At 39.9% G+C, this 17839-nt stretch overlaps 1 protein-coding gene across 15 annotated transcripts in view; it reads right to left on the reverse strand.

Moving 5' to 3' along the window:
* LOC119965324 (rap guanine nucleotide exchange factor 6-like) overlaps positions 1–17839 on the reverse strand; it is a 498093-nt gene that overhangs the window by 69005 nt on the left and 411249 nt on the right. For 8 of the 15 annotated variants that reach the window (XM_038795925.1, XM_038795921.1, XM_038795927.1 and 5 more), the window contains 6 exons: positions 16612–16852; positions 10867–10878; positions 9559–9716; positions 7226–7240; positions 2144–2384; positions 1167–1550 (listed from right to left, as the gene is read on the reverse strand). In XM_038795925.1, the coding sequence (XP_038651853.1) occupies positions 1167–1550; positions 2144–2384; positions 7226–7240; positions 9559–9716; positions 10867–10878; positions 16612–16852 (1051 nt within the window). Of the gene's footprint in view, positions 1–1166; positions 1551–2139; positions 2385–7225; positions 7241–9558; positions 9717–10866; positions 10879–16611; positions 16853–17839 lie in introns of those variants that run through there. The other 7 variants (XM_038795924.1, XM_038795922.1, XM_038795929.1 and 4 more) reach the window with 4 other exon arrangements.

The following is a 17839-nucleotide window of genomic DNA, read 5'->3' on the forward strand; positions in this document are numbered from 1 at the left end:
TCACACAGTTAGCTCAATCCTCTGAGTTCGACTCTCTGCTAACCTAGTGTGATTAATCTGTCTGACTGAACCAGACTAGCTCTTAGCCACATGCTATAGGAGTTATATATGTACACCCTGACTCACACTGTCGATGTCACCAGTGGAAAGAGGCAGAGTGCGAGTGCCTCATGCCTTTTATAGTGGGAAACCATCTGGTTATGTCCTGTTCTCTGTACTCATTAGCTGCCTGCTTGTATCTCATTATGTGTAAGTCTGCATATCATGACATAGTGTTTTAACACAGATAAGATGGTTAGGAAACTCATGAGGAAGTACACATTTCTAAGGAAGGCAAACATTCATTCTGTTCATGATAAGTCTGGATGCTAAATCAGATATGCTGAACAAATGTATAACTGTAAAATAATAAAAACATTTACGAGGTCAGCCGTTCTAAATGTAGTTTTAAAAATTTACATTAACATTGATTTTCAGGTCCTTCGATTGTCACAACTGGAGTGATGCAGTGATTTAAGTAGCATTTTGAGCTTTTGCTCAAATTTAACCCAACTAAATGAAGGCCCCTGTTGCCAGTAAAAGTCCAACACAAATTAAATTAGAAGTATCATCCACACTGCTCATGGGCATGAATGCATGATATGAAATTACTCACAATTCAGCACATATTATTACCAAACTGACAACTGGTTGGAAGAGGCTGCAAGGATGGCTGTGTGGGAATGAAATGTTACACCAACTGAGTAGGAGGTGTTTTAAGACGATTAATGTCAAGATATGTTACAGAAGGGGAGTAGAGAGCGTCAGTGTGTCAGACACATGCTGTTCTGGACTTGGAGTGCTTGGTGTTGGATAATGACACCATCATGATTGCAGAGAAATTCAGAAGAAAATATAAAATAAGCAAGTATGTAAAACTGAAATATTTTTAAAGAATAATCTCAATAGTTCCAACAAAACTAAATAGGAAAGAAAGTAGCAAAATAGCTTGTTGCTTTACTGGTTGTGATGACAGACTTCATTGTGAAAGAAAATGACTCCCATCAACACCACATTCTGGGTGATCCAATTAACATTTTATGTGATGGATATTTAAGGCTGAGACATCAGAGTGCCAAATAACATCAGATTAGCCATCAAACCAACAAACCAAAATTAATTCATACCTGATGACTGCAAACATGGAATTAAAATTCTTGCATTCTCTGCAGTGTAGGGCAATTTTAATGAAATGTTTAATTATCTTCATTCTTTTCCATTGAACGGTTTCCTTCAAAATCTCAGTGGCAACCCAGAATGTCTCCTGATTGATAACATCCTCAAATTGCTTGAGATGTACATTTCCAGTTTTTGACTCTCGTTTGAATAGGTCATCTATATATTCAGTGGGTTCAATGTTTCGGAACAATTCAAAGTCTCGCATTGAGAGTTGAGTGGCTACCTCAATAGTGCTGAGTTGCAGCAGAGATATTTGACTTTCCCTCAATAATTCCTGGGCATCTTCATCTGAGCAAAGAGTCTCTGTTTCCATATTATTCTTCAGATAGTATCTGAACAGTGAAATAGACAGAAGTTATATTGCTTTGAAACACAGTATTGACACTTTATTACTGCTTAGAATTATTCATAATCGGTCACAATTAGATTTTCAGATCAGGATCAGTTTTCAAATTAACACATCACCTTCTTTTCTCCATCTCCCCCACCCCTGAATTCTCTGTGCTCTTTAGTGGGTTCAATTTAGAAAGGCAACAATCAACTACTTTGAAGTGGTCATTCTTCCTGATGCTTTCGATTGTGAATTTTTTCAACATTATACCTTGAGACTGTGTCATAAATACAGAATAAAGCTTGGATTATAAAAATAAGTCAACAACGATATCCCACGATGGTCATCAAAATATTTGGAAACTTAGTTGGAAACTTATCAATCTAATTTGACTACATTATATAGTGAGATGGTTTCATAAATACACAATGCTTGGATTCTAGTAAAATTAACTATAACATCACATAATAGTGATTAAAATACAAGGAAAATGATCTTATTGAAAGACAAACTCATGTATCTTCTACACACTGCAGAAAACAACCAGTAGGTTAAAATAAAATGTTTGTGTGCAACAGATGATTTTATTCTCACCTGCCGTTCAGTTGGATCCGGTCAGCAAGCTTAGATAATTGGTCAGGAAGTCTCCTTTGCTTGATGACGCCTTCAGGACTTATAGAAACTTCACAGAGTGAGTATGTCTCGGGTGGTGCAGTCAGGGCAAATTCATGGACAGAATGGGCAACAACTTCTTTAGCAGTGGTATCTTTGCTTATGATGATGTAACAACTTTGCTGATCTGCCTTAAAGACTCGAATGACTTGATCTGGTATGTCTGTTACAGAAAAATAAATAGAAAATATATTCTCTTGCCCATATCCCAAAGCAAATGTTTGCCTTAAACAGAATACTCTGCCCAGCCAAATAATATAGTTGAGAACCATTGATCAAATGACTCAAAGATAAATGTTGAGGGATTCTGGCCTTTCTGACAAAACATTCAGTTATTCTGCATAATTGCTTTACAAAGCAACAGTTGAATGTTTACTCAAATTGGCACGAAACCTGATAATGCAAGAGCAAAATCTTTTTAACATTACTGAATATGGAATAAGGATGACAAAATTATCAGTATTATGGATTCATTCTTTAATGGGTCAGCATTTGAAACTCACCAAGGGAACAAGCATGGTCATTTCAAAATGTCGCCAAAGCAAATAAGGGATAGCATTTATTAGAAAGTTGCCACAAAATGTGCAATAATTTTACACCTCTTAAATTTTAAAATATAAATTCAAGATTTATACCATCAACCCAAGAATGACCAATGCCAATTCTTCAAATGGAGAAGGGGGCATCTCGAGTAGCGGGAGAGAGAGAAACATTGCTCAATGTTGCTAACCCTAGCTAACAACCATCAAACCCCACTGGAAACATGTGCGTGGATGACGGGCGAGGAAAGGGTCAGGCTTCATTATGATAAGTCACCCAGTGAAATAGTCTATCGTTGCCCATTCGTCATGTAAATACATGGAGCATGTCCACTTGAATGAGATAGTGGAGAGCAATCATCATTCATGAAACCATGCATGAGCTTTATTTGCTGTGGGCAGGAGAGTAGGCAAGGGCAGAAGAAAATAAAAGTCAGTGGGGAATTGGTTCAGAATGTTTATTTTCTGTGGTGGCACAGTGGTTAGCACTGCTGCCTCATGTCGCTGAGGGACCTGGGTTCAATTCCGGCCCTGGGTTACTGTCCATATGGATTTTGCACATTCTCCCCATGTCTGCGTGGGTCTCACCCCGACAACCCAATGATGCGCAGGGTAGGCGGATTGGCCATGCTAAATTGACCCTTAATTGGAAAAAAAAGAACTAGGTAATCTAAATTTAAAAATATATATTTTTTCTAACTGCCTGCATGCAAACAGATTTATGATGGTGCTATTACTTTTATGTGACCAATTATGACTTTTGAAAAATAAGGTATTTGTATTAAAAAGTTAAAAACAAGAGCAAAGCTTATCAGATCACTTAATGGATAAATGGTGCCATTCGATGCTGCACATCAGGTGGTCTCTGGTTTGATTCCCTATTTAGCTGATCTCAGTTAAGGCACTATGATTATTTTCTACAACTCTTAGCGAGAGAGGGTTAAAATGGAAAACAAAATCTGACAGCTAGAAAGTGTGAATGTTGGTTGGGGACAGAACTGGGTTCAGCTGTGATGCTCTGATTAGTTGGATAATTTACTGATGCCATGTTTAAGCTTTGGGGAGTAGCAGAGCATTGCCAGAACCTGAAATAGTCTTCAAGAGAAAGAGAAAACACTGAACTAATATGCATATCACAATGAATCAATTATTGGTTTTCCTTCAAAAGCATTAATTATAATGACAGGCTGTATTCAGCTAAACTCTGGTAAAATAATAACAGGTTCAAATGTCTGTAAGTGGCCTATAGTCACAACTACAGTGATCTGTAGTTTGCAGATGTCAGCAGTGTCGCTGACCACTCTGCATTTGATTTGCAAGACACTCTTGATCTCTTCAATTCTGCACACAAGGAACTTAGGACACGATTCTCCGCTCCCCATGCCGGGGGGGGGGGGGGGGGGGGGGGGGGGGAGAATCGCGGGAGGGCTGGTCGAATCACGACACGCCGCCCTGGCACCCCCTGCAATTCCCCCCCCCCCCCCCCCGGCTCAGAGAATCGCCGCTTGCCATTTTTCAAGCCGACCAGCGAATAGAGGGCGAGGAGCGGCCTCCGACGCCGGAGTGAAACACTCCGGGTTTCACTCCGGCGTTGGCTGTTTCCCTCCGTTTTGGAGAATCGCGCCCGTAGTCTGTTCTTGAATGTTGCTGAAACAAAACTCACGTTAATTCAACATGGTCAGCCAAATATTCTATTTCCCATAGATGTCAAAGGAGAGACTCTGAAATATGTCCTCATACCTTGGCAGCCAAGGCTACCATGATGGCGTTTGGGTTTCTACAAACTTCTGCCTCGACTGTTTGACAACAAAGATCACATATCAACAAGAGTCCGAGGGTACAAAGCAGCTGTTGCCATCACACTGCTGTAGTCCATCAATAATGCCACATCCTCTGGATTCAATGAGGATGGTTGAACAAACGCTCGTCTCCTTTTTGAAGCCAGCTCCACAATCATTCAGGCAAAATTCCTGCAAAATCAATTTCGACGGACTGGACACTGTGCACAGATGACCGAAAAGCATCTTCCCCATCAGGGCCTGTTTGCTCAACACTCTAATGCTCAAATATGCAGGAAAGGACAAAGAAAAAACTTCAAAGACACTCTGCAGTCCTCCTTGAAGTACAGCAGCATTGACATCAATAACTAAAGGTTGCTATGAAGGTTAAAATGGAGACAATTTGTTCATGAAGCTGCATCACAATATGAGTCATAACGTATTAATGAGGCAGAGTAGTGGCAAAGAAGGAAAGGAAGCATTTTGTTACTCTGGATCCCACTACCAATAGGACATCTGTCCCATCAGCCCAAAGATCTGGTAGCCGGGAATCGGTTTGTCAGTTACGAAATTATGAATTAGGAGATAAGCCCTCGGCCTTCAAGCCTGCTCCCGCCATTCAATAAGACAATAGCTGATCCGATTTTAACCTCAATTTCACATTCCTGTATACCCCTGACTACCTTTCACCCCCTTATTTATCTAGAATCCATCGAGCTCTGTTTTAAAGACAGTCAAGGGATCTGCTACAACCACCTTTTGAGGATGAGAATTTCAAAATCTCACAATCCTACCTCTTCACTCACCTGATGAAGGAGCTACGCTCCAAAAGCTAGTGATTCTAAATAAACCGGTTGGATTTTAACCTGGTGTGTAAGACTTCTTACTGTGCCCACCCCATTCCAACACCGGCATCTCCACATCATCTGTCATAAATGGGCTTCCCCTTATTTTGAAATAGCGACCCTGAGTTCTAGATTCTGCCACAAAAGAAACATCCTTCCCACATGCACCCTGAAGATGAAGCACTTTGGCTGAAACCCACAACTCTGTCATCCTTGAATCGAGGGAAAGCTGACAACATAGAAAACCAAAAGCTTGATCAGAGGTGGATTTTATGGTGCGTCTTAAATGAGAGAGAGATGGAGGCAGAGAGTTTATGAAGAAAATTTCAGAGTTAAAGGTCTGGCAGCTGAAGAAATGGTCATAAATAGGGGCGCAAAGAAAAATCTGGGAGCACAAGAGGTTAGAACTCGATTACAGAGCTAGAAAGGGGCAAAACCATGGAGGGAATTGAAAACAAGGATGAGAATGTTAAATGTATTAGACGGGGGGACAATGTAAGCAGGCAAGGGGTGAAATGTGAACAGAATGATATGCAAGTTAGGATATCGCTGTAGAGTTTTGGATCTGGATATGGAGTAATTCCAGCCTTAAAAAAAGAGACTACAATGTTCTTTATCACAGACGTTAAGCTAATAGTGGTTAGTAATTACTCAGATTAGCTTTGTCTCTCTTTTTAAAAAGTGTACTTCATTGGCCATTCACAATACTCAGTAATACATTCACACAACAGAGTTTTTGGAAAAGAAAATCAGCTGTGATGTAGAATTGTCAATTAATTTACTAACAGCCCATTTTGTGTGACTCGCATAGAGCAATTTCACCCCCTGGGCTTTTTTGGCTGCTAACCTCATTGAAGCTTAGGAGTTAATTTTAGTGTTGCCATCAGCTGTACAAGAGCTCAGCCAGCTGTATTAGAACTGTGTAAAACTGTTTTTAATGTCTGTCTAACCTATACTCCAATCAGGGAGAACCTGATCTGACTGTTTTAACACAGCGTGACACTGTAAAAAGGTCAGTATTCCCACAACTGACACCTTGATGCAAACAAAACATTAATTTTAAAAATGTAATTTTGAACTGTAATGAGTCTCTCCAATATCTAAAGTTTTCATATGGGTTAAAATGTTGTTTTGTAAAGTTAGGTTAGAAAAAAGGGCAATATGGGAAAGCAATAAGCCAACTTAGAATGAACAGCTTGCAATTAGATATAATGAGCTTTGGATGATAACCTTAATGAGAATTATATTATTGAAAAAAATTGTTCATGCACAAAAACTTCTCAAGGGAAATAAAGGAGGATATTTTTGAAAGTAATTTATAAAATCATTCTATTTTCTTTCCAGTGCACCTTGGCATTGCCATACCACACAATTCCAAAGGCAGTAATGCTGGGTTGATGACTTGCTTCCAGGCTTGTCAGTTCTGTACTTCAACTAGTTTTTAAGGAATGCAGGAAACAGATTGACAACAATCTTCCAATTGATTTTCACTCCTTTCAGGAAATGACCAGGCTTTTACTTAGTGCCACCATATAGCTACTTGACCAAGATCATCAACTCAACAAGTGGTGAGGGAGGTGAAATGTGGTGACGGAGGTGAAATATGGTGAGCAGGGAACAACAATTCCTCTCCAGAGTGCTGTATGTAGGCTGTGCAAAGTACCATACCATCATAAATATACAGAGCCTTTTAATCTATCCCAGCAAAACTAAATAAAAGCAACATCACAATATCAACATTGTGACCATTAATCATGTACATGATGGTAACACAAAGTGAACACACCACACAAGGAAACAAACATGCAATACAAGAACACAGAAGGACTGATGGATACTCACTATAAAAACCTGTAGCTGCGATGAGGATAGTTTAGGAGCAGAACAGATAAAAAGGAAATTACACAATATTCAAATCAATTTGAAAAAAGTCACAAATTAATTACAGTAGCCAGCTCAACTGCAAGAATTCCAATCATGCAAAGCGATGATCATATATTTTTAGTTTAATAAAATTGTCTTAAATGTTGTATTCATCATCAACAAGGGCATTAACTTAGCTTTGTTGAGAAATAGATTCTTAAAAAGAAAAGCAATCTCATTAAAACTAATGTTCAAATTCCTTTGATTTATTGGGAAATTTAGTATTGGTAAGGCTGATTCCTTGAGGCTTTATGTTAAAATTGGTAAACATGTCAATTTATGAGACTTTTTAAAACAAGTGTTTAAGTTCCACAAAAGGTAAAACTTACACTTATAGTAAGCACCAGCATATCAAATTTACAGACAAAGAAAAATAGTCAATATTGTAATGTAGGAAACATGACAGCCAATTTGCGCACAGCAAGCTACTACAAACAGCAATGTGATAATGACCAGAGAATCTGCCTTTGTTAAACCAACATTTGGTTCTATGCACCTCTTGGAACTCATTTTTTTCCAAAACAGTTTTAGAATTTAAGAATTTAATACAATTTTCCTTAACTTATTTGAAATAAATATATATGTGTTGTAGATTTTTCATTTACAAAATTCCCCACCCTTTCCAAAAGTTAACTCTGCATGGAACTGAGAGAAGTGCACAAAACTAAATTTCCAGTAACCATCTGTGTAACTTTGCAATCATCTGTTCAAAAAAAAATCAGCCAACTGATCAATGGATAGAAAGCAGAGAGTAGGAATAAATGGGTAATTCTCAGGTTGGCAGGTTGTGACTAGTGGGGTACCACAAGGGTTAATGCTTGGGGCCCAGCTATCACAATCTATACCAATAGTTTGGATGTGGGAATCAAATATAACATTTTCATATTTGCTGATGGCAAAAAACTGGATGGGAATGTGAGTTGTGAGGAAGATGCAAAGAGGTTTCAAGGGGATTTAGACAGGCTGTGTGAGTGGGCAAGGACATAGCAAATGGAATATAATGTGAAAAAATATTGCTATCCATCTTTGCAGGAAAAAACAGAAATGCGAATGTTTCTTAAATGGTGAAAGGTTGAACGGTGTTGATGGCCAAAGGCACCTGGGTGTCCTTGTTCATGAGTCCATGTGACTTGGCGACCCTTAACCTGGAAGCATCATCAACAGGAAGGACATTTAGACAGAAGCCGTATGGCTGGAGGAAGTAAAGGAAAGTTGCAAGACAAATCAGAACTGAAGGCCGAAAAGTGATTAGCACACAGATGCAGACACAAAGAGAAAGCAGACGGACACAGAACGTGGATTCTTGTGAGAAAATGCAAATTACTGTTGGAAAGAGGTCAGTTTTTCTGTTTGGCAGAAGGGACAGGAGCTCTTGGAGGCATTGTGTAAGCTGACTAAAAAGGAAGGTTTTTTGTGAATAGCTTGGAGACACTAAAGAGCTGAGTGTTTTATCCGAAGTGACCAAATCATGAACCATGCGTTATTCAGTGGCTGGTTGAAAAGGAACTCTGGAGGATTAAACTATCAGGTCTGTCTTGAACCAGGGAGAGAGGATTCACAGAAATGCACATTTGATGATGATAAAGGCTGCTGTCGGATAGGATTCCTGACCTACCAGTATAAATAAAAACAGCATATTGTGGCACTGTGTAGCTACGTAATGCTTTATGTCTGCTGGGAGTGATGTAGGTGCTTATGGTTACACAAAATGTATCTTTGGTGCATCAACAAATTTGCTTTTTACTTACAATATCATTTTCCTGTTAATTGATGTTTAATTAACGTTGATTCTGATTTGTGTTAAAGTAAAAGTTACAAAAAGTGAAATCTTGTTTGTAATTTCCTCTGGTGGTCATTCAGTTATTTAGCTATCTGGTTTATGGTTTCCCATGGGCATCATAACAAACGTGTATAGCATTTTAAAAAATTAGTGCTAGATATAGTGCATCAATATTTCATGCAGCCCGACAAAAACCCTTGGTTTTTCAATGTTTTTTCCTAGCCTTAATAACAATATTGAATATGTTTCATTCTCACTGAAATATTGCAGAAGTTCTGAAGATATGCAGATTTTTTTCTTCCTTCCTTAGATCTGAAACTTGGTAAAGCAAGTTTTAAAACCAACTGTTTTGTTTTAAATTACACTGAGTTTTGAACAACATGTAACTTAATTTTTTTTTACATTTTAATATACAAAATATATTAAATATATTTAATATATAAATAAATATTTCAAGGATTTGATTATTTACCTGTGGGATTTGTGAAATCAAGCATACTGGTAGCAGGTTGCAACAGATCAGGGCTACTGGAGGAAAGTGTACCAGGGAAGGGCATTATAGCAACACTATGCCTGAACTGCCTTGTTCCAACAATGCTGTCATCCTGCGACTGGCTCACTCCAGCATCACTGTGGACCATTAAAATTTAAAAAAACAGTTCAGAGATTAAAATACATTAAAGTTGTACCTAAGCAATAGCAATGTTAAGCATATTCACAGTTCAGAATTAGGATAAGGCACAGCTCTTCAATGTCCTGATTTAAAACTGAGAAAATATCTACGAAATTTACATCAGGATTATACAATTCATTATGTTTCACACTTTAGTACACTTATAACTTGTAATAATGAATACTTAAATTTTTTTTTTTTTTTTTTTTTTAAAGAGTACCCAATCATTTTTTTTTCCAATTAAGAAGCAATTTAGCGTGGCCAATCCACCTATCCTGCACATCTTTGAGTTGTGGGGTTGAGACCCACACAGGCATGGGGAGAATGTGCAAACTCCACATTGGACAGTGACCCAGGGTCGGGATCAAACTTGGGTCCTTGGCACCATGAGGCAGAAGTGCTAACCACTGCGCTACTGTGCCACCCCAATAATAATGAATACTTGATGGACATAAGCTATACTGGGAGGGATGGCGAAAAATCACCAAGCGAGTCACTCTGAAGCTGTTCTTGGGCAGCTTCTGGTGACTGGTTGTAGACTGACACGAGACAAAGGACCAGATCACTGGCCTGCCCTCTTTCAGCCCCTGGGAAATGAAGCATGTTAGAGGGAGTCAGGTAAGACAGCAAAATGGTGCTCAACATTTAAGGAGTGATGGGAAAATGTGTGATAAACAGACATTCTGTTTAAATGTTATAGGACTGTAACTAAACTGCATGAGATGCAAGTAGAGCATAATGCCAAAGATGTACATATTTATAATATGTATGTCCAATGTTGCATGATGTTTCAAAGCAGGGGTCAAAATTTAGACAAAGTCAGTTGAACTGGGCTACCAAAGTTTGCACATAGGGAGTGCATTCGGTTCTAACATTGATCCTTTTAATGAATGTCACACAATAGCGATCAAATCGGTGCTAAATTGTACCATGGTACAAGTTCCAACAGTTCTGCTGGGCTACAAAGAATAGATTACTCAACAAATATCAATCTAGAAAAAATATTGAAATTCTATGCCTGCACAGAAATGGAAATATTACAATTAGAGGCAATTGGGTCCATTAAGTGATTTTTATGTAAAGCTTTTAGTAAATCAAGTATCTTACCAAAATAGTCCCCTGTATGGGTTATGCAATCACAGAAAGAAGACAACATTTAACATGAGATGGATTAGAATATACATCAGACAAGGATAAACAGCTGAATGCTATTTTTACAACCGACTACATAAACCAACAAACTTGAGAGTACTTCAAAGTTCTTGATATAATAGAATCAACAGTTGGAGGGGCAACACAGATGGGTTGAGGAGATCAAGGCAATAAGAATGAAAATTAACTTAAAAAAGATTCACGTTCATAACCTCGCAAAAACAAAGCAAAACAAGAAAAAAATGGCTGCAGCTCTGCTGATTGGAAAGAAGTCTATAAAATGCTCATTGTGACATACTTATTGTTTAGGTTATCTGATCCCTGACATACACAAACATTTAAATATGAAATGAAAGACAATACAGTCGCACTATTGGGAGCAAGTTACACAGAGTTTCTTAGGTGGACAATCATACTCATTAGTGAGTGATTGCCAAAGAAGATTAGATAAGGTAATTAACCATAGCCTACAAAAAGGTATTTCTCTCCATTGGAGAGAGACAATTAATTATATATCACTCGAGGAACACCAGTCCTCAAGCCTGGGGCGAGGTGAGAAGGCCTCCATGAACTACTATGGTCGGTGCAGGGATTGAACCTATGACAATTATTTCCAAGTCAGTTCTGGTAAAGAGCACTAGCTACAGCAGGCCTCCAATTACCTGCCTGCTTAAAAACAGATGGTCTGGGCAAATTGAGTTGAAAATAGAAGAATTTGATGCATTTTACTTTCAAATAGAGTAGTTTCTTTCCTGTGACATGTGAGAGAAAAATAAAGCTATGAGAATAAGTGACTCAAAGAAAGCTATGAGAAACCCCAGGAAGCCTCTTGCAAGATGATGCAATGAAATAAATAATTTTAATGGCTCATATAAATGAGCACCTGTGTAAGCTTTCAACTCCCCCACATGCAGATTTAAAGATTTTTAATTATCATGTTTGCCATCTCATGCACTTGAACGATGTGCTTTGCATTCAAGCAATGTTCTCATTCAAAGTACTTGAAAAGCAGTGATCACCTTTCAGAAATGTAGCTCTGTCACATCAACAATACTGTAGCTGAAAGTGGAAAATTGATGGCATAGCCCTTTCGCCCTTCTGCTTCCCTACCATTAAAAATTCAAAACCACCTGTTAATTTTCTGTCTAATTTGTCAGTTCATTTCCATAAAGCCATTACCCTCCCTCCTATCAACTATTCTATGCAGAAGATGGACATATGCCAGCACTTCATTAAGACACTTCAAACAGGTGTGAGTGCAAATCCCCTTCCCATTCTTCTTTTGCCAGATGTTCTAAGATTAGGAACGTATGCTCTGGGGAGGTCTCATTTACCAGCACTTTATGATGGTTCATTGTACCGTCCTAAAATATGAGTACGCCAATGTCACAAGGCTAGATTACTTTTGGTTTATTTAAAAGCAAAGGTGACAATGCCACGATGATCAGCGACTGTTCAATTCAGCATCCCTGCCTAAAAGAACCTTGCGGAATTCTGTTATTAAACAGCAAAACAGAAATCAAAATGAGCGCAACTGGTGGAAAGAAGAAAAAATATTACCTTTGACAAGGTGGTGAAATAAATCAACCTCGCCCTATTAACATGATATTAACATTTTATATAAAACGAAAAGCACCAGAAACACAATGGGCAATAGTATCGTCCCAGTGCTGCACCAGTGCACATGTGCCCAATATAGTTCAAATCATCTACTGGGCGGAATTTTCCAAACCATCACCCCCCCCCCCCCCCACCCCGCCGGCATGTGGTGGAGGCGACTCGTCATTGGCCGCTGATAACAGGGAATTTCTGACATCTTATGGAGCTTTTCTGACATCTTATGGAGCATTTTAGAGTCTTTGGTCTTAACAATCTCTTTTTCACCAGAAAAGTTTGGTGAAAATGGCATAAAACTTGTTAAAGGGATGTTTAGCAAATTATCCATAAAAGCTTAACAATGCAACTCAATATGTTATCTCTAGACACGTTAAGTGTGATACAAATTTGTCAATGTTTTAAATATGAAATGCAAAGTTCCCACACCCAACTTTTGCTGCTTCATGCTGTTTTTAGAAAATAAAAAGTTAGTTAACATGCAATTTTATTAATGATCATGCCTCTTTTAAGGCCAAACGTCTATTGCTTCTACGGCTTCCCAACCAACAACGGCTACACACAATTGTTCTTTTATTTTCTCTTTATTCCCCACCCCAACCCCACCACATACAGAGCTGAGGTGAGAGTGACTGCCCTTGACGTCAATGCAGCATTTGACCGAGTATGGCACCAAGGACTCCGAACAAATATGGAGTCAATGAGAATCGGGGGAAACCCTTCATTGATTGCAGTCATACCTGGCCCAAAGGAAGGTGGTTGTAATGGCTGGAGGTCAATCATCTCAACTCCAGGACATCACTGCAGGAGATCCACAGGGCAATGTCCAAGGCCCAATCATCTTCAGCTGCTTCATCAATGACCTTCCTTTCATCATAAGGTCAGAAGTGGGGATGTTCGCAGATGACTGCAGAATGTTCAGCACCATTCACAACTCCTCAGATACTCAAACAGTCCATGTCCAAATGCAGCAAGATCTGGACAATATTCCGGCTTGGGTTGAAAAGTAGCAAGTAACATTCAGGTCACACAAGTGCCAGGCAATTACCATCTCCAACAAGAGAGGATCTAACCATCGCCCTTTCGCATTCAATAGCATTGCCATCGCTGAATCCCTCACTATCATCCTGGGGGTTACCACTGACCAGAAACTGAACTGTATTAGCTATATAAATACTGTGGCTACCAGATCATGCCAAAGGCAAGGAATCCTGTGATTCATCTCCTGACTCCCCAGAGCCTTTTTCTATCTACAAGCCACAAATCAAGAGTGTAATGGAATACTTTTCACTTTCCTGGTTGAGTGCAGCTCCAACAACACTCAAGAAGCTCAACACTATCAAGGACAAAGCAGCCTGTTTGATTGCTATCCCTTTCACAAACATTCAATCTCACCACCATTGACGAACAGTGGTAACCACGTGTACATAGATACATAGAACATACAGTGCAGAAGGAGGCCATTCAGCCCATCGAGCCTGCACCGACCCACTTAAGCCCTCACTTCCACCCTATCCCCATAACCCAATAACCCCTCCTAATCTTTTTTGGGCACTAAGGGCAATTTAGCATGGCCAATCCACCTAAGCTACACGTCTTTGGACTGTGGGAGGAATCTGGAGCACCTGGAGGAAACCCACACAGACACGAGGAGAACGTAGAGACTCCGCACAGACAGTGACCCAGGGGAGAATTGAACCTGGGACCATGGGGCTGTGAAGCCACTGTGCTATCCACGTGTGCTACCGTGCTGTCCACATCTACCATCTACAAGATGGACTGCAGGAACTCACCAAGGTTTCCTACACAGCACTTTCCACCTCCCACGACCGCTGTCATCTAGAAGGACAAGAGCTGCAGATACCTGGGAATACCACCACCTGGAGGTTCCCCTCCAAGTCACTCACCATCCTGACTTGAAAATATAGTACCGTTCCTTCACTGTCGCTGGGTCAAAATCTTGGAATTCCCTCCCTAAAAGCTCGGTGGGACTAAAACTATTCAAGAAGACAACTCATCACCACCTTCTGAAGGGCAACTAGAGATAGGCAATACATGTTGGCCTATCGAGTGGCACCCATACCCCATAAATGAAAAATAAAAAATCTTAAACCATTTTCGGACTTCAGAAGCAAACGGCGACATGGTGGCACAGTGGTTAGTACTGCTGTCTCACAGCACCATGAACCCAGGTTCAATTCCGGCCTCTGTGTGGAGTTTGTACGTTCTCCCCGTGTCTGCGTGGATTTCCTCTGGGTGCTCCGGTTTCCTCCCACAGTCCCAAGATGTGGTTAGGCGGGCTGGCCATTCTAAATTGCCCCTTCATGTCCAGGGATGCGCAGGTTAGGTTCTGGGTTACGGAGATAGGGCGGGGTGGACGGGGGTGTGCAAATAGGTAGAATGCTCATTTGAAGGGTCGGTGTAGACCTGATAATCTGAATGGCCTCTTCTGCACTGTAGGGATTCTATGAGTCTATGAATATTCAAAGCTGTTGGAAGGGATATATATGGGGAAACTAGCAGACTAATTTGTCAAACTTCCCCTATTACATTGTTTGCAGAAGAGAAAAATGAAAGGAATATTCTGGTGAAAGTTCATAAACATGATAAATTGGTAGAAAGCAAAATCAAAAATATAATCCCTTTCTGCCTTCTACTATTTTTCACACTTTTGTATTTTAACAGCCATTTCACACATCCGGATTGCAATACCTGTATCATATCCAGAACTTACATTTATTTCCAGAGAGACAATGTTTTGTCTAAAACCAGTTCCAACTCCCTGTACATCCGTTTTCCATACCCTTCCAGAGGGCACTACCTCTAAAGTTTGAGAAGTGCAGAGTATTATTTTTTTAAATCATCTAACAGTCTTCCTATATTTTGGTCATAGTTATTACTTGCTCCCTTGCTGGATTGCTTGCTGAGACAAAAATGTGCAATTACTGACCCCTCTATCACCTAGCATGTTATTTTCACATGTTACAGTGTTCTACAATTAATTTTGAGAACTGAATTGGTTTTAAGGTGCTAAATTTGTGCAGCAGCCATTAGAAATTCTACGTAAAAATAAGTGCAATTTACAACGTTCTTTCCCAAATAATGATACATGTACAAATTGTTTCTCAGAAACAAGCTAAGTAATTTTACAAAAATTACAAGACTGTTGGGATGATGCTCTGAGACCTTTCGCTTGAATGTCATATTTGATAGACTAAGAAATTAATTATTATTGTTCCATACAGTAGTCTCACGGCTGCCCCAATGTGTCACATGTCTCATCCCTAAGCTATGCTGAGAAAATCAAGCACAACCATGGCAGTGGAATTGGCCCTGGGTGAATGAAGAGATTTGAGAGCAAAGGAGTGCAATGAAAGATATAATCTCATTAGAACTTAATGCTAACTGGTATTTATTGGCCTCTTCATGCTCAGGTGGATTGACCATGCTAAATTGCCCTAAGTGCCCAAAAAAATTAGGAGGGTTTACTGGGTTCTGGGGATAGGGTGGAAGTGAGGGCTTAAGTGGGTCGGTGCAGACTCGATGGGCCGAATGGCCTCCTTCTGCACTGTATGTTCTATGTATGTATATTATATGCCAGCCATTGTAAAAAAAAACCCGATCCCATCATACTTGTGATTTATGTAGTCATTACATGAGCAAGTGTTATTATTCAGCTTCTTCATCTCGGCCTAAAGGCTCTCCCTCTCTTGGAGGGATATCCACTGGTGCCTACTAAGAATTTCCCTTCAATTGCTTTCTGGAGATCAGGAAAGAGAGGAAAAACCATGTCATTACTTAAGAATCGCTAATTCTCATATTCCTTCAAATAAATGGCCAACTTTCAGCATCCATAGTATCCAAATGATCAGAAAACCGTCAAAACATTTCATTTGTGAGTTTTGCCGAATCATTCACACCTGCGATTTCCTGGATATTCTCTTGTTTCCAGCACCTATCCTGTATGTGCTCCAAATAACGTAGGTTAATAACGAGAACCAACTTGCACTTGTTATTTCTCAAAAGATGGCAAGCCATTAGTGGAGATTTATTCACAAATTCATCTGACTCAAATACTTCACCTACCTGAATGGCTTTGGTGGCAAGATGCTGAAACGTGTCTTGTCAAGTATTTTCCGGATTTTGTTTCGGCCACCCGACACTGTGTTGGCTTTTATCTTCTTGTTGCCCTTCTCAGAAGGAAACATTTGCTCCACGTGCAAGTCTGGATGCGAGTAACGATTTCCCTTTTTGTCTGCAATTTTAGGAACATGAGGAACTCCATTTTTTTTCTCCTGCATTAGCCTATTTAGCAACTCCTTAAAAACTGGAGGCGAGAAGAATCAAAATTAGTAACAGTGCAGAGTTCAATTTCCTTAGTTCAAATAGCACTATTTGGAGCTGCCCAGCTCAATATCCTCCAAGCATCATAGAGCACTTCAAGGTACGTTGCAGCTGATATCTCCAATCAGCAACTATTTGTAGTCCCCCACCCATCCATCACTCTTTTTCATCTCCATGTAACTTGTGTTGTGGCTGAAAGAGCAAACAGACCACAATATTTATTGCTCCTGAGAAAGTTACTGGTGATTTTTTTCTAAACTTGCAAAGCTCAGTGAAGTCTTCCCCCTTCGTATAGCTCAAATTGCTTCCCCTCAATGATTCTCCAATGTAAATTCCCGATTAGGAAATCAGCAGCACGAACATGCAACCCGCTGTTGTGTGAACTACTCATTTGGACTCAAAGTTACTGCCTCATAAAATTAAGGTAAGTATCTGATATGATATAATAATAATCTTTATTAGTGTCACAAGTAAGGGCAGCACGGTGGCACAGTGGTTAGCACAGGGACTGCGGCGCTGAGGACCCGGGTTCAAATCCTGGCCCTGGGTCGCCGCCCGTGTGGAGTTTGCACATTCTCCCTGTGCCTGCATGGGTTTCACCCCCACAACCCAAAGATATGCTGGTTAGGTGGATTGGCCACGCTAAATTGTCCCTTAATTGGAAAAAAATAATTGGGTACTTTACATTTATTTTTTAAAAATTAGCGTCACAAGTAGGCTTACATTAACACTGCAATGAAGTTACAGTGAAAAGCCCCTAGTCGGCACATTCCTGCGCCTGTTCGGCTACACGGAAGGAGAATTCAGAATGTCCAATTCACCTAACAAGCACGCATTTCGTGACTTGTGGGATGAAACCTACACAGACACGGGGAGAACGTGCAGACTCCACAGAAATAGTGACCCAAGCCGAGAATCGAACGCGGGTCCCTGGCACTGTGAAGCAACAGTGTTGCCACAAGCACTGTGC

Source organism: Scyliorhinus canicula, chromosome 4 (assembly GCF_902713615.1).
Source record: "Scyliorhinus canicula chromosome 4, sScyCan1.1, whole genome shotgun sequence".
NCBI classification, from domain to species: Eukaryota; Metazoa; Chordata; class Chondrichthyes; order Carcharhiniformes; family Scyliorhinidae; genus Scyliorhinus; species Scyliorhinus canicula.